We start from the raw sequence: 20,270 nt of genomic DNA, 5'->3' as shown, positions 1-20,270 counted from the left end.
TGGAGCTTGTCACATTGTTGCACTTCTAGTTACAAAGTTCATTCAGTGTTTGGTCTAAGCTGTCTTTGTTGCAAACTAAGCCAAATACCAACATGAGATCTGGTAGAGTCACTATCCTATTGCCCATATCTTTCAAAAATCAGATTTTATTTTTTGCTCTATACTAGATCAACAATTCCTTCTGTAAGTTGTGGCAGCAATGTCATGATAAATATTTGTTGCAATGTATTCATGAGGAAACACACTTCCATTTGTAATTTCAACCTGTTAAATTGTGTGAAATGCACATTTTTCTCTTAAGGCTAAAAATTACTGGTTGTAATTACCCTTGGCATCTTTATTTCTAACAGATTAATAACATCACCACCACCAGTCAAGTTAGAAAATTAATTGCAATTCCAGCATCTGCCCCACAAGAATTGAGGTAAGTAATTTTGAATAAGGATTGAAATCTTTGTTATATTTGAAAAAGATGAAGTGAGACCTTCCATGTGTTGAGCAGACTGTGTTATTCCTGCACTTTAAAAATTTCAGGAGTTCTTAGTTACTGCTCTTTAACATAAAGCTTGTGCTGGTTAGAATAGTCTTAGTTTATGTACCACTGGAGTTCTTTTAAAAATGGTACGCTTACTGATTTCCTTTTAGGTTCTTCTGGTTTCTTAGGGCTCAGCAAGGCCTGAAGTCCTTCTTGTTTATATGCTGCTGATCTTAACAGTAGTAGTAGTAGGAGTAATAATAATAATAGTAATAGTAATAATAATAATAATACTACCTGAGTACATGAGTTGTGGATTGTTGAGAATGCCAGTGTGGCTGCTGCTCTCCATGAATAAATGATCTGTATAATTTCAGGATTTGGTCTGTCTGGTAGGAAACTATGAAGAGAACTTTCATAGCTGCATGTTCTCCAATAAATATTCTTGAAGTCATATCTATGTTTTTATTTTGGTGTAGCTTTTTCCTTCACAGTCTTTGTAAGGAGGGGTGTGAATGAATGAGTATTTAATACTATTTACAAAACTTGCCCTGAAAATCAAAAAGAAGTAATTGGCCAACAGATCTTGTTTGTAGAATAAATCCATATTTCTTACTCATTCTATTCCTGTGGCTTTGAGCATAGATCGAGAATTCTGTTCCAAATGCTTGCTTACCAAAGGCAACATTAAAATCTATCTTTTGCTCTTTTAAAACACTTTTACGATGGGTTCATGTTAAAATGTGATGACAGAGGTTTGTGTAGTGACTAATAAAAGTCAACTTTCAAAATGTTTAATGCTTTGAAAAGTATAATTTTTTTTATAGTGTTGTTATTATTTTTAGAAACATAACTAAAAATCCTCCATAATGGTAACATTTTATTTTAAAGCATTTCAGAGTTCAACAAAACCTTGCAAGCAGTAAGTGAGGTAAGACTACTGGTTGTTGTTACTGTTTGGAAAACTTTTTTCCATCTTACTTCTGACAAAGTATCACTCCTGATTTCTCCCGATAAAACAATTTTTGTCTGTTATCATTTGTCGTTACAGTCCTCTGTTATGGAATGCAGTGCAGAAAACCAGAGGTTTGTTATTAAATTTTTAAAGATCAAATATTTAAAAGCTCATATATTGTCTTGTGAAATATGCAGTATGCATGGCTCTGCAACAGAAGAAAAAACAATCTTTCTAGGAAGTTAAGTTGAAGAAACAGGCTGAAGAAATATATGTAGGTTAACAAATTCTGATCTCATTATTCTTCTAGCATTAGTGATTTTTAAAAAAACTTTTTAGAGTTTTTTTTTTGTTTCTTTTTTTTTTTAACCAAACTGTATTGCTTTCATTAATCTTCCGCTGAAGCACAGGCTTGCCTGCCATATTCTTCTGCATCTCAGTATTAGCTGAGCCACAGAGTAGCTGGGAGCACCAAACTTCCAGAATTTGTGGATACAATGCCATCTTTGACTACGTTATTATCTTTACAAAATTATCAACTCTTGCACAGCTGACATTGATTAGGGAGGACCCCATTTTTAAGAATCATCAGTGTCTATAGAGATAAGGGACAATAAGCTGACACAAACGGATGTGTTACTCTTCTAATTAGCCTGCCATAGTGATTTATTGCATTACAAATATGCCCCAATCTGACAGAACCTAGAAAAATGTGCTTTCACCTTTAGCATTTGGGCTACTGTGCTTTCACTTATTATTTGATGTTAGTTTCACATGTTGTAAAGATGGGGCAGCTTTGCTTCTTGAATCTAAAGCTTTTTCTTCTCATTGTAGTTTACACTGCAAATTCATCATGAAGCTGGCTGAGAGAGAGAACATAAGCAGTTTAACAAACAAAGCAAAAATAAGCCAACTTGGTAAGTCATGTTTTAAACACAGTCTTATCACAATTTTATGTCTTTGCATGTGACCTCCAGGTAGATAAAAGAAAATATTTTTACTTATTTTTAGATAAAAATATTTTTGTTGTTGAACAATATAAATACATAAAAATGCAGCCTTCTGTTTTTTGAGGTCGTGTGGGATAGAAATAACTTTAAAAAAAATTGGTATGAAATTACTGGCTACTTTAATAAAGCACATTTTGAAAGGATTAGGTGTAAAATTAGCTGAGAACATAAATATGTTGCCAAAATGACGACTGAAAGGTTTCTTAAGCATCCAAGTTTTCTTAGTGATATTGTGATAGTATGGAGTAGTGGTTCATACGATTTATCTCTGTTTCAAAAGCTGTATTTTTGCATTTTGGTTTGTTTACAATAATAAAAAGAGAAATCTGAACTTGTCAGGCTTTGAACAAGAGTCTGGGGGTATGGCAGTATTCTGACTGGTCAAGATTTCTTTCATTTGCAAAAGTAGTTTCAGAAAAAAAATCAAAATAAATTATGCAGTAAATAGTGTTGTTTACAAACATAATACACAGGGTTAAATATTTTACTTAACAATATCAGTAAGTGTTATGCTTCAGGATAAACTAGGTTAATGCTTCTTTGTCACACCAGATCGGTGCTGCTGTTCATCACCGAAGTATTGTTCCTTGGCTGCTGAAGAATTACAAATGTAGTGAGTATAAGCACAAAATCTGACTTTCTTATTTCCTAAATTTCCTAACATTACTACAATCGACTTCCATGCTGCAGTGTAATAGCCAGGAAGGACTCCTCAAAAAAAAGCTGATAGTCATCTTCCTGTATAGCTCCTTCCCCATTCCTCCTTCTTTCCCTCCTTTCCCTTCTTTTCCTTTGGAGTTCAACATCAGATCACATCCAGAACAGGCAGCAAGGGCAGCAGTAGTATTTAGGGACTTGCTAGTTAACAACTACAGAAAAATAGAATGTAAGAACCCTCAAAATGTTAGAACAGGAAACATCCCATCTGATTGATTTTTAAATATACCTTAGTAGTAGTATGTTCATATAATTCATATATATAACTCATTTTCTTTAAAATAGAAACAATGTTAAACTTAACATGCATTTTTGTGCTTTTTTTTTTTTCTTTTACAGTACTATACAAGTGCCACCTCATTCCATATGGGTTCCTTTCCCTCATTCTCCTTCTCTCTCTAAAAAGATGTCCCCCAAATCTAATACTGTTTTTTCTCCCACTATGCTTTCTGCTAAACAAAGCCCCACAATTAGACCACTGATCACACCATTCACAGAAACTCCTTTTTCTGGAACTCTCTCCACATCTCCCACTACAAACCCTCTTACTGAAAATTCTGTGTCTTCCACCAGGGTTACCACTACACATTCCTTTTCTGAGTCTCTTGCTCAATCTACCATGCCAACTTTTTCTTCTGTAGCTTCTGATAAATCTGCCGTTAGTTCCACACCTGCAACAAAATCTGTCACTAATGCTGCTCTCTCAGTTAAACCTGATGCTGCACACCTTAGCAAGCCTTTTACAATACTTTCTCCTTCTGTAGGTTTCACTAAACATTCTGCACTTTCCTCTTCTGAGCTCCCCCACAAACTTCCAATTGTAAATCGCCACCTTGAGACTATCACCAAATCTGTTGCACAGATTCCTCCTGCTACAACCCAACTTGTATCTGGTAACAAAAATGTTAGTACAGTACCCATTCTTCCCCTTACTCCTTTCACAATATCTTTGACCCCTACTGTTAGTCCTGTCAACCATTCTGTCTCAGCTTCTCGTCCTCATTCTACCGTTGATGGCCATGGGAGCACAGGTAAATATGACGAGTAAATTATTTGTTTTTTTAATTGTAATGCCACGTACTGGATTTGCTTTTAAACTTTAATAAGGTTATATATATGTGAGGTGACCTAGCAATTACTATGAATACTTTGAATGGGAGTGTTGATCTGCTGGAATGTAGGAAGGCTATGCAGAGGGGTCTGGACAGGATGGATTGATGGATCAAAGCCAACTGTATGAAGTTCAACAAGGCCATGTGCTGAGTCCTGCACTTGGTTCACAAGAACTCCATGCAACACTCCAGGCTTAGAGAAGAGTGTCTGAAAAGCTGCCCAGCAGAAAAAGACCTGGCAGTGTTGGTTGACAGTGACTGAACGTGAGCCAGCATGTGCCCAGGTGGCCAAGAAGACCAGTGGCATCCTGACTTGTGTCAAAAATAGCATGGCAGGCAGGGAAGTGATTTTCCCTCTGTACTGGGCGCTGGTGAGGCTGCACCTCAAATCCTGTGTTCAGTTTTGGAGCCCTCACTTCAAGAAAGACATTGAGGTGCTGGAGTGTGTCCAGAGAAGGGCAACAAAACTGGTCAAGTGTCTGGAGCACAAGTCTTATGAGGAGCAGCTGAGGGAGGTGGGGACATTTAACCTGGTGAAAAGGAGGCTCAGGGGAGACCTTACTGCTCTCTACAGCTACCTGAAAGAGGGTGTAGCCAGATGGGAGTTGGTCTCTTCTCCCAAGCAGCCTGCAACAGGATGAGAGGACATAGCCTCAAGGTTCACCAGGGGAGGTTCAGGTTGGACATCAGGAAAAATTTTTTCACAGGAGGGGTTGTTAAGCATTGGAACGGGCTGCCCAGGGATGTGGTGGAATCACCATCCCTGGAGCTGTTCAAGAAATGAGTGGACGTGGAAGTTGGTGCTACAGTTTAGTTGGCAGGGTGTGATGGTTGGTCAAAGGTTGGACTTGATGATCTTGGGGGTCTTTTCCAACCTAAATGATGTTATGATCTGTTCTATGTAAAAAACCTGAGACAACTCTCATAGGGTGTTCACTTAAAAACACATTCTGATGCCTTTGGCCATGGTGAGTGATACCTCACCCTGCTAATGGATTTGTAACTGTAATAGATTAGCTGCTGTGCTAAGTTCTCAAGAGAACAAATTTCTTTTTGGCAGAAAAAAACTGTCAGAGAGCAAAGTAGCTATTTTTTTAAAACTAAGCTAGTATTTAAAATATTGCAAATTAATGTTGGGTCATCCTTATACTGCTGTTGATTAGGAATATTCTTAGTGGCTATGTATTTTTTATTAAGATTGTACACATCTTTAGAAGCTTCTTTTTCAATTTCTGACATCTTGATTTTATTCTACTTTAAGGCATTAAGTGTCTAAAAATCCAAAATAATAGGTTATTTAATATCACTAATGGTCGGATGTGAGGATCTTTGTAATCAAAAAAACATGGAATTAATACTGGGAATTTGAAACCTTCCCTTATGTGTTTTTATGAGATTTAAATTATTGGTCTCTGCAAAGTATCTGATAGGGAGAAAAGGGGATTCTGTCTTACATAACTTGTTGAGAGACCTTACAAGTTGTGGCAGGTTTGTTAATCACAGAATCACAGAATATGCTGAGTTGAAAGGGACCCACAAGGGTCATCAAGTCCAACTCCTTGCCCTGTCCAGAACACCCCAAGAATCACACCGTGTGTCTGAGAGCATTGTCAAAACGCTTCTTGAACTCTGTCAGGCTTGGTGCTGTGAGCACTTCCCTGGGGAGCTGTTCCAGTGCCCAGCCACCCTATGGGTGAAGAACCTTTTTCTAATATCCAACCTAAACCTCCCCTGACACAACTTCAGGCCATTCCTTTGGGTCCTGTCACTGGTCACCAGAGAAGAGATCAGTGCCTGCCCCTTCTCTTCCCTCACAAGGAAGTTGCAGACTGCAGTGAGGTCTCCCCTCACTCTCCTCTTCTCCAGGCTGAGAACTCCTTAACTTTTCTGTTTCCCAAAGCTTACTTCATCTGCTGAACACAGTGTTTAACTAAATGCACAACTTTTCTTTTGTCACAGGAAAAACACCTACCACAAATACAACTTCTGTGTACACCACCATTAGTATCACCACAGCTGAGCAAATTGTGTCCAAAATAGAAAATGATTTAGCAGCTGGAAAAGTAGAGCCAAAAGATGTAGAAAGGATGGTTAATGAGGTTAGCAGTGTCCTGACTGCTTCTCAGCCGTTACCACCCCGAATTTCTAAAAGGTATGTCACTTTGGCAGTAGATTAAAGATGTGTTGTATTAACTGTCTTGATAAATTGGCTTCAACAAGTTTCATTTTTTCATAATCATAATCCAAAAGAATATTTCTTGTTCTGTAATGTACTTACAAAATGGAAGGACTGTCATTTTAAGGTTTACCAGCTCTACTATAACGTATTACCATGGAAAACTGTATTTCTTTTTGTGTTGTCTCCACAATAAATGAGCAGAGTCAGCTGTGTTTTACACTTTACTTGGGTTGTTGCTCCCTAACCACAACTTGTCTAAGAATTTTGTGTGTATGTGGTTGGTAATACTAAGTGTACTTTTTCTTAACAGAATTATAAAACTGGTGGATTATATTGGCTTAAAACTGAAGCTTTCAACATCATCTGCTGAATTTGTCTCCCCTTCCTTGGCTCTGGCAGTTGTAAAAACCAACAACATGCGCTCCAACGAAATGTCTTTTGCTGTCCAGGACTCAGCTGATCTCCAGGTTAAACACTGATAATTCTAAATATTTACAAATTGTCAAAGATTTATTTTTAAGTTCTTATGGGTTTATATTTATATGAAGGGGAGTGTGTTCTGTGTTTATGTCACAATTTCAGGATCTTTTGTTTGTGCTTTTTTCAGAGAAAAAAATATTTTTTATGCCCTCCGTAATTTTTCCCTTCCATTGTGTAAATAGGTGTAAGAGACCAACTGAATTAGCAGAGATTGGCATAACTAATGAGCTGTTAGAGAGGGTGCAGCCAGAACACCAGAATGGACAGAGTGCTTGGCAGAATAACTTTGGCTCAAAAACCTGGAAACCTGGAGTCATTCATTCACCCACCATAACAGTTCTGACATTTGTCAAGGAGTGTCAGATGGCTTCATCTGTTAGAAGGAGATTAATTGTGGAGGGTTCCAGGAAAGAACTATTATGTATGTTGTTTGGATAATGAATGATACTGGGACATTTGTCACTCATGACTTGTTGGTTTCACCAAGAAAGAAGTGCTTAGAAAGTTTGGATCCACTTTGTCTCATTCAAAACCTCCTTCTTGGTTGAGGGAGTTAATAATTTGGACCATACCAGCCTTGGAGGCCTTAAGCAAGGAGAGATGGAAAGTTTTGCAAAAATTCTGGCACATCCTGCCAGTCCTCAGAGACTGAAATAGCTTAATGTAGTGTGAGCCATAAGTGGTACTGGATGGAACTCTTCGGTGATTCTGAAAGTGGTATGAAATGTTAACATTAGAGTTCTTTTCTATTTCTCAGCAACATGTAGTGCACGAATGTGAGGTGACCAGGAGGGGTTAGTGCTGAAGTATAGCAACAGATTATTGCTAAGTAATGATTTTTTAAAAATTTTGTGGCACTGGCAATGACATATTGAATATTTTCAATAAGTATGTACTTCAAACTAGAGCAACAGGAATGCTTTTGTAGAATTGATATAGGATTTCTTTGGTAGCTGTCTAAACCAGTGATCTCTGAAGTGGGGTTTGAGTACACCCAGGGTGTGCACATGACAGTCAGTCCATTGCAATGTGGGAAGAAAATGTTATTTATACGAATAATAAAAAATATATTTTTAAAAATAATGCGTAATCTCATTTTAATTTTATATATATATTATAACTTATGTAATATATTATTACAGTAGGACATACACATAACTTCTACATAGTTATATATTGGGGCTCACGCTCTAAAAATTTTAAGGAATGCATTATCAAAAGTGTTTGGAGTCCACTTCTCTGAACAGAAGGGTTAAATCACACTGTTAGGGCACTATGGGGAGTTCATACTATTACTCTTATTACAACCATTCTCTGAATTACTCAGATAATTTCTTTCTTCAGTTCTGTTAATGTTTCAGGATCAGATCTCTCAGGGACTCCGAGGTGACAATATTTGTGTGTAAAGTGACTAATGTGTGACATGAGAATGCTGAGAGATTTTGTACTAAACAAAGCTCTCTGGCCTCTAAGTACAGCATGAAAAACTGGGTGAAAGTTCAGATCTTTTTTGTATAATAGTAGATCACTAAGCTCTTTAAATACCTGAATTATAGCTTATTCAGGGTTTTTCTTTTGTCGTTTTTGGCAGATGATCGAAAAGTTGAGTTTTACATCCTTAGATTCCACTTAACCTGCTGTACTTAAAAACTTACTGACAAACAATGGCTATTTACACTTTTTCTGAATTCTTACGTACTTCCTGTGGGGTATAAAAGTTCTTTGCCTTTGCAGACTTCCATGCTGTGAAATGCTGATCTCCCTACACAGTTACATAGGCCTACCTGGGTTGTTGCTCTTCCCTTTTTTCAAGTCAATATTATCCACTACAGTGGTGTGTTCTGTCCCTGTAAGCAAGTGGGTAAAGCTAGATTATTTTCAGTGGTAGCAAAACCTGAAACAAGATGCATTCTTTTCAGCCCTGTAGATGCTATTTATGCATTGGAGCAGGAGAGGAATGAGAGCAGCAGTTTGTGACAATGATTAGAGAGCTACATATTTTGAAATTTGAAACTGAAAATAAGTCATAATTTATTTCTTTGGAGACTAAAATGAAGCATAATCCTGGCATTTATTTTTCAGATCTCTCTAGGAGTTCAGGCCATTAGTGATTTAAATAATCTCGGATCAATTACACTTCCTTCATCACTGCTGACAAATTTACCCACTGAAGAACTGGACTTGGCTTCTAGAATTATATTCAACTTCTTTAAAAAGACCACTGTGTTCCAGGTATTTTTTTGGTCCGCTGTTCCTAAGGGTTTCAAATTCAAGCCTAGTGCAAAATAGAATATGAATAGACTTTTTTTCCCAAAAAACACATTTTAAAAATTCTCATTTAAAAAGTAATTGTTTTTTGTCCAGTGCTTACTCTGCATAGTAACTGAGCCTGTGGGTGCTGTACTCTAGAATTGCTTTCTTTAAGATTTTAGAACTGGTTCTTTTTTCTGTCGTTCCAGGATCTGTCCTTGAAGAATGCATCTTTAATCAGCAATGTCATATCATCAAGTGTTGCCAATCTCACAGTTCGCAATTTAAAGGCAAATGTTACCGTCACTTTACAGAATATCAAACCTAATCAGGTATGGCTTACATTTTGGCAGACTTAAAGTACAATTTTGTTGCCTTCACTGAAGGTGTTGTAGAGGATATAGGATACTAAGAATACAGATCAATATTTTTTCTTTATTAGTGTGGACATTTTGTTCTATCCCTCAACCATCCAGCTTTTATCTTTTTTTTTACTTACCCTTCTGGTTTATTCTACAAAGAATAAAAACTCTCAGATGGAAAACAGTGGGTTTCTTTGGAAGATGCTGCAGTCATGACAATTGTAGGTTCTACATGGCCAGAAAGTAATATAAGATTTTTTCCTTAGAGGAACTGAAACACAGGATCGTGTCATCTGGAAGTATTAGGACTCATACACACCATCTCTTTCCTAAATGAGCATCAAGGATTAAAATCTATCCCAAATCTTAACAGAGTTTAAAATAGCATATTATTATAAATGAAAAATGTAGGGATTCCACTGATGCACCTGAAGCTTTTTTCAGGAGCTGGCTTAGTGTAGTCTTTACTTGTATTGACATAACAGTGAGTTTTGAGACATAACCACAGAAGTATTAGTGTTCACAGCAGTACAGTAAATTACTGCTATTTTTAGAATTCCCATGTGTGGAGGGAAATCTGTATGTAAACATTTAACAACACAGTAATAGAAAGTGATCAAATTTTTGCATATTAAAAAGTTTTATCTTTTATGTGTGGTCATGCCTTCAATACTTACAAAATCAAGAAGGATGAGAAATTCCAAGAATTTGTATAGTGTGGGAAGACAATGGAAGAGCATTCAGAATGTTCTACCAGGAACAGAATCTTTGTATAAGCATGGGATCTAGCTCCTGTATGGTGACTTCAAATTTTTTCAGTATATTTTTGCATCCATTTTGCAATATTAATCCATTCTATGCACCTACATTAATTTTGTGTTCATGTAAACCAGGCATATTTGCTGTATACAATATTTATTCTTGCCTGCATTTTGTAGATAATTCATAAATCATTTGATCCTAAACTCATAGTTTACTAATTTTTGGTTTTCCTTTTTACCTCCTGAACAGGATAATTCAACAGTTAGATGTGTTTTTTGGGACTTTAATAAAAATGGTAAGTACTTAAGATCACCCAAGATACCGTGTTCTTTTAGTTGTGTTAACCTATGCTATTATAATTAAAACCTTTTATGAATAACAAAACTGCTTTCTTTAACAGGTGGACATGGAGGCTGGTCACATGAAGGTTGTATAGTTAAAGAAAGTAGAGTAAACGAAACAGTCTGTTCATGCAACCACCTTACAAGTTTTGCTGTTTTGATGGTAATTATTTTTTAAAATTATGCAACTTTACCCTGGTTCAAGAACGCATTTAAGCAGGTGTTGTTTTAAGTAAATGAGGACCCAATAAGCACATACTGCCTATGAAATAATACTTGGGTTCTGTTCACTTCAGTGTGACTAACTGAAATTAGTCATGTGCTTAAGCTACTGGTTGAGTAGGAATCCATGAGTTCCACTGGCCCCGAAGTGCTGCAACTGTTACATTTAGACAGATTTTTGTATTCTAGGAAATAAAATTTAAGAGCAATCAAATTTATACCAAGTTTTTAAACAAATGGGTTTCCACAATTAGAATCACAGAATCGTAAAATAATATCTCAAGTTGGAAGGGACCCATAAAGATCATGGAGTCCAACTCCATTCTCTTTGCAGGACTACACTGGCTTTTTTGGTTTTCAGTTAAACTTTTATAAGATCCATGATAAAAAGAATGGTTTACTTTTTTTTTTTTTTTCAGTTGCAGAGGGAAATGTGCATTTGGGATTTTTTTTACCTTTTTCCATTTAATAAATGTTCTCTGAACTTAACTTCTGTTTCTGTTTTAGAACTTGTATGGAAATTCTCCTTTGAATCCCACACAAGAATTGGTACTGACTTTTATATCCTACATAGGCTGTGGCCTCTCGGCAATTTTTCTTTCTGTTACTCTTGTGACCTACATAGCTTTTGAGTAAGTACCTGTTCAACTAAACTCTCATTAGTCTTCAGTTATGATTGATTGTGGTCTTCACTGCAAAGTCCTTTCCAACAGTTATGGATTTTGTCTCCATTAATAATGCGCAAATTTGGCCAGTTTATCAAGAAGGTGTTGATTCAATCTTCAGGAATGTTAATCTTACAAACGAGTGAATTATCATGAAGCTCCATGCAGTCAGAAGTGAAGAAGTAGCACTCTGACATATTTTGTAATGGATTATCACAATAGAATTGTGAAGGAATGTGTTTAACAGACAACATATAGAAAGCAGTGTAGAATTACAGCATTTTAAATGCACTTGTATTCTTTGTTTATTCTCTCATTATTCTGTCTTTAAAGACTTGTCTCTATCAAAGCTTTAGAAGCCCCGTCAAAAGCCTAATCTAGTTTAACAATAAAGAACAGCCACATTTGGGGTTTTGGAAGCCCTGTAACAAGAAGTCCAACATACAATGTAAAAAAAAAAATAACCATGGCACTAAACTCAAAGACTCCAAGTTATTGTTTGTATTTATGTAACTTTTTCTAAAAAACTTTATCCATACAGGCCACTAATTTGGAAATATTTTGTAAATTACTCTCTCCATCTATAAATCTAACATATGAAGCATTATATATGAATGAAAATATACTTCTTTTTCCTAGGCATTTGTGCAACAGCAAGAGAAGAAATAAGCCAGGAATCTATGGACAATTGATGTCATGACACTGATTTGCTTTTTTTTAGGAAAATCCGGAGAGACTACCCCTCCAAAATACTTATACAGCTGTGTGCTGCATTACTTCTGCTCAACTTAGTTTTCCTTCTTGACTCATGGATTGCACTGTATGATACACGAGGCCTATGCATTGCAGTTGCAGTATTTCTTCACTATTTCCTCCTGGTTTCCTTCACCTGGATGGGCCTGGAAGCTTTCCACATGTACCTGGCCCTTGTGAAGGTCTTTAATACTTATGTACGGAAATACATTCTTAAATTCTGCGTTATTGGCTGGGGTATGTAATTTTTATTCCCTTTTGTATGCTAAATAGGTAATTCCTCTTACCAAGTGTTTCAGTGAATGTGACACAGTTCAGAAAGGAAAATTAAGCCATCATTAAATGTTATGACCTTACAGTGGCCAGGTGTTCATTCTCAGTGAACCCGATCCTGTATGTTCCACCTTACCGAGGTATGGACAGCCCCCCCAGCTGCAGAACTGAAGCTTCTGCAATGCGAATTGATAAGGAGTTTTCTTTGTGCTAGTACAATAGAAACGATTTTTAATGGGCATACTTCCATTTCCATTTACCAGACAGATGGTGCCAGTTGTATTGGGAGAATAAATGCCAATAAGTATATATATTGTATTTCTGGGATAGCATTGTTGCTAACAAAAAGCAGCAAAACAGGTCTAATTGGATAGAGGATGAAGAGATCCTGGGCCTGATTGTTGTCTCTGGCCATTTCAGTAAACATGAGTCAAGGCACTAAAATGAATGGAATTGTTTTCTTAAAACATATGTCAGAAAGAAAATCAGGTATCCTGTAATTGATATTTTAAATCATTTTGAGTGATGGCATTTGTTGGCTTATTCAGAAAGTTTTGGAGCTATATGTGGAGAATTCCTCTTGTTTCTTTGCAAGTTGTGCTCCTGAGCAGTTTGAAAGCTGCAGTTTTTAGATTCTTTCAGAGAGCTAGTAGTTAACAGAATTCAACAGATTAATTTCATAAACAAGTTGTAGATTTCATAGGAAAATATAATTTCAAGTCTTCATAATACTGTCTTTGTCAGGATTTTCACTTCTATGTTTGCTCATAATATTTCAGGGTTACCAGCATTAGTTGTGTCCATTGTGTTGGCAATATCACCGGATAATTATGGACTTATAACCACTGGAAAGGTTTCAATAAATGGACCTGATGAATTGTGAGTTAAAGGGAGGTGCTTTGGGGGAGGGAGGGAGGTCCTACAGAATTGGGTTTTCTTTAAAGTAAAGGTGGGAAAGGGAAGGAAGCAGTCATAGTGCTTTGAAATGATACAGCTCTACAGTATATCATGTGTTTTATGGTAATTGCTTGTAGGAAAGCTCGTGCCCTTTGGCTGAAAGAACTCTAAAAAGGCAAAAATGATTTGCACGTGCAACAAACTACGTTTATCTCCTGTTTATTTTATTTAATTTCTCTTTCTGATAATGGTTGACAGACTGTTCTTTTGTTCTAGCTGCTGGATTAAAAATAGAATTGTCTTCTATATTACTGCTGTGGGATATTTTTGCCTGATATTCCTGATCAATATCAGCATGTTCATTGTTGTGCTGATCCAACTCTGTCGTATCAAAAAGAAAAAACAACTCGGTGCTCAAAGGAAAACAAGTATTCAAGACCTCAGGAGTGTTGCTGGCCTTACATTCTTGTTGGGAATTACTTGGGGGTTTGCCTTCTTCACAGTAAATGAGGTATTTACTTACCTCTTTACCATTTTCAACACTTTGCAAGGTAAGCTTTATCCTTCATGTGACAGCCACTTGCATATAATATAACAAACAAAACATTTGGAAATGTCATTTTCTTGATTCAGCAATAAAAATTTAACTTTAATATGTGCTTAAACATGTTAATTATATTAAAGGCGATACTGCTTTACTGTAATCTTATATTGCAGCTTTTTTATGGTAAGGTACAGGAAAGCTGGATACTATTTATAGATATAGTATATTTATAAATACTATAATTTAAGAAGTGTATGCAAAACAGGCATCATTGGAAGTGACTGTGCTTCTCTAGTCAACAGATCAGTTGTGAATACTCACTTACTGTAAGTGTTCACATTATAATGCAGTAAATCTAGTGAAAACTGTATCATTTCTCCACTTCCCCTGAGGCTTAGAGGGGCAGTGTGACATTAAGCAAAGGGCCATTGAGACAGGCAGGGCTGCAACATCTAAAAGGTAGTGGTTTAACTCTTAAGCATGGCCTGTGGTACTTAAGAACACATGCAAAATAGATATGAAGGCATAAAGCTTTGCAAAGACCAGGATACTAATGGACATATCCTAAAGCAGAGTGTCAGAGGCTGCAAAGGCTTTTGAATAAATGTACTGTAGGTCCTATAGTTATCTGAGTATACCTGAATAACCCTGTTGAAGTTTGGATCTGAACTTCTGCTTAAATGGCACTTAAATGACTGGCTGGGTGATTTCCCAGAGAGACTAAAGCAATGAAAATTGCAGTTCAGTGTATATGCCTCTCCCCTCTTTACTGTGTTGATTTTTGAGTACCTTACCCTTTGGTAACGTGAGGGGCTGGACCTACATTTTCTCAGGTCTTGCACGGGATTGCATTGAACTAACACAAGGCTAGATTCTGTGTGGTCAGAATAATCTGTTATGTGAAGCTAAGTTCCCTGTTTACCCAGTCTTAAGTTAGATGGTGGGCAAATTTTGACATTGGAAGTGCATAAATAAAGGTGCATAAATTGTATTAATTGAATTAAGCTTATACTGGTGTTTCAAAACCGTTTCAAAGTATTTGAAAGTGGCGTGGAACCATTTGGTATAGAGCAACACTTAGTTACAGTCAAGAACTAATCCTAAAAAACAAGGTTAAGTAAGATATGTAAGCAAAGAAAGATGTGAGTAATCTTTTCCAATGGAATTTTCTATGTTTAATTTGCCCAAAAAAACAGCATAAACATAATGTACATATGTGTCTACACCAGTCTGATCATTTAGTTTTATCTCAGGCTATTTCGTATTCACTGTTAATGTCTATTCTCAGGGAAATATTGCAAATGGACAGTGATGATGGGCTTTTAAGCAGGGAAGCTAGATGCTACTCTGTGTCACTTAGTAGAGTCAATCAGAGAAGCAGACAAAGAATCTGTAATGTGGCACTGGCAAGAGAAGGGATGAGCACCATCCCTCCTAAAAAATATTTGAAATTGTAGTAGAGGGGGTCCCATTTATTAGTATTTTAGATATGAGTTATTTTCTGGTAACAGGTTAGCTGCTAATAGAAGATATGACAGTGTCACATCATGTGCTAAAAGCTGCACAGCCTCACAGTGCCATACCACACCCTCTGTTTGACATTGCTTGGAATTCTTTTCCAAAAGCATGAAGTAAATTTCAGGATCAAAAGAATTTATCGCTTTTTATTTGATAAAAGGAAACTTTATGTACCTTGTGGATTTGGTTGTATTTGATGTTTTTCCATTTGTGAGTAGGATTCCTTTAAGCTATGTATGGAAAAAGTACTCTGCAGTGTTCAGAGTTGTAAACTTTTTCACCAAAGAAAAATGTCATTACTTTTGATTAGAAATTTAAAAGAAATGAAAGAAAACCAAAACGTAGTTCATTAAGAAGTAGTAAAAGTAAATTTTGCGACATTCTCTAATATTATTGTTTTGCAGGGTTCTTCATTTTCATCTTCTATTGTGTAACAAAGGAGAATGTACGTAAACAGTGGAGAAGATACCTCTGTTGTGGGAAATTCAGGCTCGCTGAAAACTCTGGTAAATATGAAAAGTTTTTTTTATTTAATTTTTTTTTTTACTTCTGAATACTTAAAGTTCCTAGTATTTTGTAATACTTTAAAAAAATTAATCAATCATGTTGCTGCAGTTGCAGTTATAATGTATTATGCAAGGTGTAATAAAATTCCCAAATTTATAAGGGTAGTAGGTGATACAGTTCTTACATGCTTACCTATGTTAGGTGCCAGATCAGTAATTATTGGGTTGGAAGCACCTTGTGGGGGTTGTGTGTGTGTGTGTGTGTGTGTGTGTGTGTGTGTGTGTGTGGAGCGGGGAAGGGATGGGTAGAACCTCACAGAGGTGAGGTCGTATGGTGTCCCTCAGGACAGGAGCCTGGAACCCACATGGGGAAGCCCCAGAATAGCTGTCAGTCACAAAGAACCTGGGAAAACTATAACACACCACACCTCCTGGAGCCCCTAAGCCAGGCTCAGATTGGCAGGGACAGTGAGGACACTGCCCCTCACCCTGGCCTGGGACCCCAGAGTGCCCAGGGGATCAGACACCCCTCCTAGAGAGGGTGGCCATAGGGACCAGAGCAGATAAAACCAAAGGCATGTGTTTGCCACATGTTGCAGCCCTGCCACTTGGATGTTTGAGAGCTGGTCTTCCACAAGGTTTCAATGGTAGCTACATGATCTGTCTCTCCTTTTTCTCTCTGTTTGCTCACACTGCTTCTCTTTCTTTGCTCCTTTCTTGATGCTTTGGGTGGCTTGGAGCTCGAGGCTTGTATTTTGACTTAAATGTGGAGACGTGTGATTTTGACTTAAAGGTGTGGAACGTAGTATGTGCTGGGTCAGTATTGTGGTGGAACATTTTCATCCAGCTTCATCCAGCTTTCATCCAGAATCTAAACTGTTCCCCACTTGTTGAGCTATAAACAGGTTATGAGACATACCTAGTCCCAAACAAAAAAGGATGGGCTGAGGAAAACTAGCATGATCCCAAGTTAGTTTCTAAGAAAATAAAAAAACTGGCAAGATAGAATAAAAAAAGATACGGTAAAAGAAAGACTTTAGTCTGTTCTTTGCTGAGACTTGTGCTGATGGCTGCTCAGAGAGAGAGATTAGTTACTAAGCAGCGCAATCAAAAACAGAATATGTCCTTAGTTAAGAGTGGCTGTGAAAGCTGAGAGCTTATCTCACCAAAAGGCGGAGGAATGGTTGAATGCTGCGAAAGAGATTGGCTGAAAACGTGACAAACAAGTTGAACGAGTCCTATGAGAGAGAAGAAAAGAGTTGTAGTTGCAAGTTGCCCACCTGAGTAGGGGGGATGGAAAGTGACTCAAGCCTGGCTAAGGCGGCGAGATATATTAACTGTGATGCCACTTCCCGCCTGGGTAGGGGAATGGGGAGCGAAGTGAAATCCCCTAGCCTGGCTAAAGAAGCAGAGTATCATAACTGCGATGTCACCTCTTTGCACTCCTGGGAGGCGGAATCCACCTCTTTGAAGCAGTATTTTGATACAGTAAAGTAAAACCTCCCCCTCCTACCCAAACTATGTCCACTTGTAAAGACTAGATTTGTGTAGGAAGGTGAAGATGAGGAGGCAGAGCCCGTGGTAACAACTAAAAAGATACTTATTCCCCAACAGAGTTATTAAAATTACAAGAGAAATGCAGTAAGAATGCAAGAGAGAGTGAAACAGTGTATCTGGAGAGTTTAACTCACAGGTGAAAATAAGATAAAACTTTCAGATGAAGAAACATATGGATTTTGGGGCCCAAATGTGTTTCTAACAAAGCCTGATGGCAAAAAGCCTTGGTCCCTTATGCCGAGAGCAGTTTATTGAGCAGAAAGACTGGAACCCCTTGGAGAGCAGAGAAGCTGTCGCTATGCCCACCCCAACACTGGGTAAACTCACTAAAACCATACAGAGGGCTGCTTGCCTCCAGTGAATACAGGAAAGGTGGCTTGGCCCTCGCCAGCCCCCTCCCATGTTGTTGCTAGCCAAGCTGGATGGACTGAATCCCCTGATAAAAGGACAACCTGATTCCTCAAAGCTTTATTCCACCCAAGTGCAAGATCGGCTTAGAGCTGCCTGTGCAGGAGCACCACGGGCAGGACCTGGTCTCACCTGGGAGGAAATAGCCAAGGACTTAATAAATTATAGTAGACAGATAAGTGTTGTTGCAAATTAAGTGAAAAATCAAATGCCTGTCCATAGGATGGAGTGAAGGGCAAAGTCTCCATGATTTAGAGGCTGAAACATGAAGGAAAAGTTTCAAAGAGCCAATTGTAGAATGCGAGATTGAAAAAGGGTATCCCTTGAGAACTGATGGACAGACAGTCAGACCAGTATTTATAAAAGCTTGTAAAAATGTGGAGACGGTTGAGTGATAGTCCCCAAAAAGGAAACAATGCTACCTCAGTGCCCAGCAGGTTGGAAGTATCCACAACGTTGTTAGCTGAAAAGTCAGGAAACTCCCCAGCAAATGAGCCAGGAATAGACAAATGGAAATATAACAGAAAGCTCACTGAAAACAAAGGAGGAGATATGGTAGTAACCTTTCCCTTTGGTCCTTTATGGTCCCCCTGCACCTTGTTAGTTGATACAGGGGCCCAAATTTCTGCCTTGAATGAAAGAATTGCAAAAAGATGTGGGGTAGTCCCTGATAAAAAACAGATTTGTGTTGCTGATGTGTTTGGCCACAGCAGACGGCTTGAGTGAAATACTGGTTACCTGGTGATGATTACCCCACTAAGGCCATAATGATATTGGGTCCTTTCCCTAGGAATATTATGGTATTAGACCTCCTTAAAAGAAAAGCTTGGCTAGATTTTAAGAGGAATGATTGGGAATTTGATTCCCCAACTTTCTATCCCTTGCCTCTGGGAGCCAGAAAAAGAATTGCAAGCCAAATAGCAATTGTTGCATAGGTAGCCACCAATGCCCATGGCAGAGAACACAGAATTAACACCAAGTTGATTGTTCCCTCTTTTTAAGACCAGTCTCAGCAAGTTTTCTTTTCTCTCCTCTCATACAAGTGTCCAAAGAGGAGATGAAGTGCCAACAAGACTGTTTCTGATTCCTGTATTTACTTGCACTTGAAAGATCTACAAGCAGGAAATCCTAGAATAATAAAGTCAACTCCAGAAACAGAAAATAGCTGCAACAGAATTTAAGACTTTAAAGTAAAAAGACTAAACATGTCACCTTTTTTGTTAGGAAAAAGCAGTCTCTAGGTTAAGACCATAATCATTTTGTGCCTTTAAGTTTTGTTTTGCTGTAATGTTTGATTTCTTTTCTGGTAGCTACAGCAAGTGCAACAGCTCAGAATAATCAAAGTGTTGTATAGCCCTTCCTGCCTCCTCAGAGTGGGTAGCCATTGGAGGGAGGAAAAAAAGGGGATAACAAAGGTTCTCAGTTGCAGCAAGAAGTTTTCTCCAGCTGCAAACAGGTGAAGATTTTGTGTTTAGTAACCACTGAAGTTTTTTTGTAAGTTAAACTGAGTTGGTAAGAAGAGTTTCCCCTGTGGCAACCAGATTATTGTATATTACTGAATATCTCTTTCTCATGATGCACCCTGACTTTGCCCCTGAAACCTGCTTGGTGGGAAGGATGAGGGTGGTAAAGAAGTTAGTCTAGGATATAGGTATTTGGTTTGAGTTAATGCTTAGTGTGTTGTTATTAAGTAAGCAAAGACTTTTAAAGTGCTGCTCCTCACCAAAGAAGGATGCTGTCCACAGATTCAAGTGGAAGAAGTCCTCTGACCACTGCAATTAGCAGATTCTGAACTCTTTCCCTGGATCCTGGTTTGCTGCAGTTCGGGACCCACAGGGTGAGAGATAGATTTGCATAGAGCAGAGTTTCTATATTGATAGAACTCCTAGTTTATAGTTATTGATATAATATTGATATATTGATATTGTTAAACCTGGTTCTAGTGGTTGTTCCAACCCAACAGAGTGGAATGTTAGACACCAGATCAGTAACTGTTGGATTGGAACCACCTTGTGGGGGGTTACATGTGTGTGTGTCTGGAGAGGGATGGGAGGTTATAGCCAGGTGAGGGTTGGTCTCTTCTCCCAGGCAACCAACAACAGGACAAGGGGACATGGGCTCAAGCTCTGCCAGGGGAGGTTTAGGTTAGATGTTAGGAAGAAATTCTTTACAGAGAGGGTAATCAAGCATTGGAACAGCCTACCCAGAGAGGTGGTGGATTCACCATCCCTGGAGATTTTTAAGCAGAGATTGGATGTGGCCCTTAGTGCCATGCTATAGTAAT

General features: G+C 37.9%; 1 protein-coding gene across 9 annotated transcripts in view; it reads left to right on the top strand.

Moving 5' to 3' along the window:
- ADGRG2 (adhesion G protein-coupled receptor G2) overlaps positions 1-20,270 on the top strand; it is a 65,451-nt gene that overhangs the window by 38,887 nt on the left and 6,294 nt on the right. For 8 of the 9 annotated variants that reach the window (XM_027903604.1, XM_027903610.1, XM_027903606.1 and 5 more), the window contains 17 exons: positions 351-424; positions 1,367-1,406; positions 1,527-1,561; positions 2,265-2,347; positions 2,993-3,053; positions 3,497-4,188; positions 6,229-6,421; positions 6,759-6,915; positions 9,011-9,160; positions 9,388-9,510; positions 10,552-10,597; positions 10,703-10,806; positions 11,373-11,497; positions 12,252-12,520; positions 13,336-13,435; positions 13,730-14,004; positions 15,920-16,021. In XM_027903604.1, the coding sequence (XP_027759405.1) occupies positions 351-424; positions 1,367-1,406; positions 1,527-1,561; positions 2,265-2,347; positions 2,993-3,053; positions 3,497-4,188; positions 6,229-6,421; positions 6,759-6,915; positions 9,011-9,160; positions 9,388-9,510; positions 10,552-10,597; positions 10,703-10,806; positions 11,373-11,497; positions 12,252-12,520; positions 13,336-13,435; positions 13,730-14,004; positions 15,920-16,021 (2,629 nt within the window). Of the gene's footprint in view, positions 1-350; positions 425-1,366; positions 1,407-1,526; positions 1,562-2,264; positions 2,348-2,992; positions 3,054-3,496; positions 4,189-6,228; positions 6,422-6,758; positions 6,916-9,010; positions 9,161-9,387; positions 9,511-10,551; positions 10,598-10,702; positions 10,807-11,372; positions 11,498-12,251; positions 12,521-13,335; positions 13,436-13,729; positions 14,005-15,919; positions 16,022-19,731; positions 19,824-20,270 lie in introns of all 9 variants that reach the window. The other variant, XM_027903607.1, reaches the window with a different exon arrangement.

The sequence above is a fragment of the Empidonax traillii genome, unplaced genomic scaffold (genome assembly GCF_003031625.1).
Source record: "Empidonax traillii isolate 1590-97213 ecotype Southwest subspecies unplaced genomic scaffold, ASM303162v1 scaffold985:size400688, whole genome shotgun sequence".
Taxonomy (NCBI): domain Eukaryota; kingdom Metazoa; phylum Chordata; class Aves; order Passeriformes; family Tyrannidae; genus Empidonax; species Empidonax traillii.
Note: the sequence above shows the minus strand (reverse complement) of the source record. Positions and strands in the feature narration are given on the sequence as shown.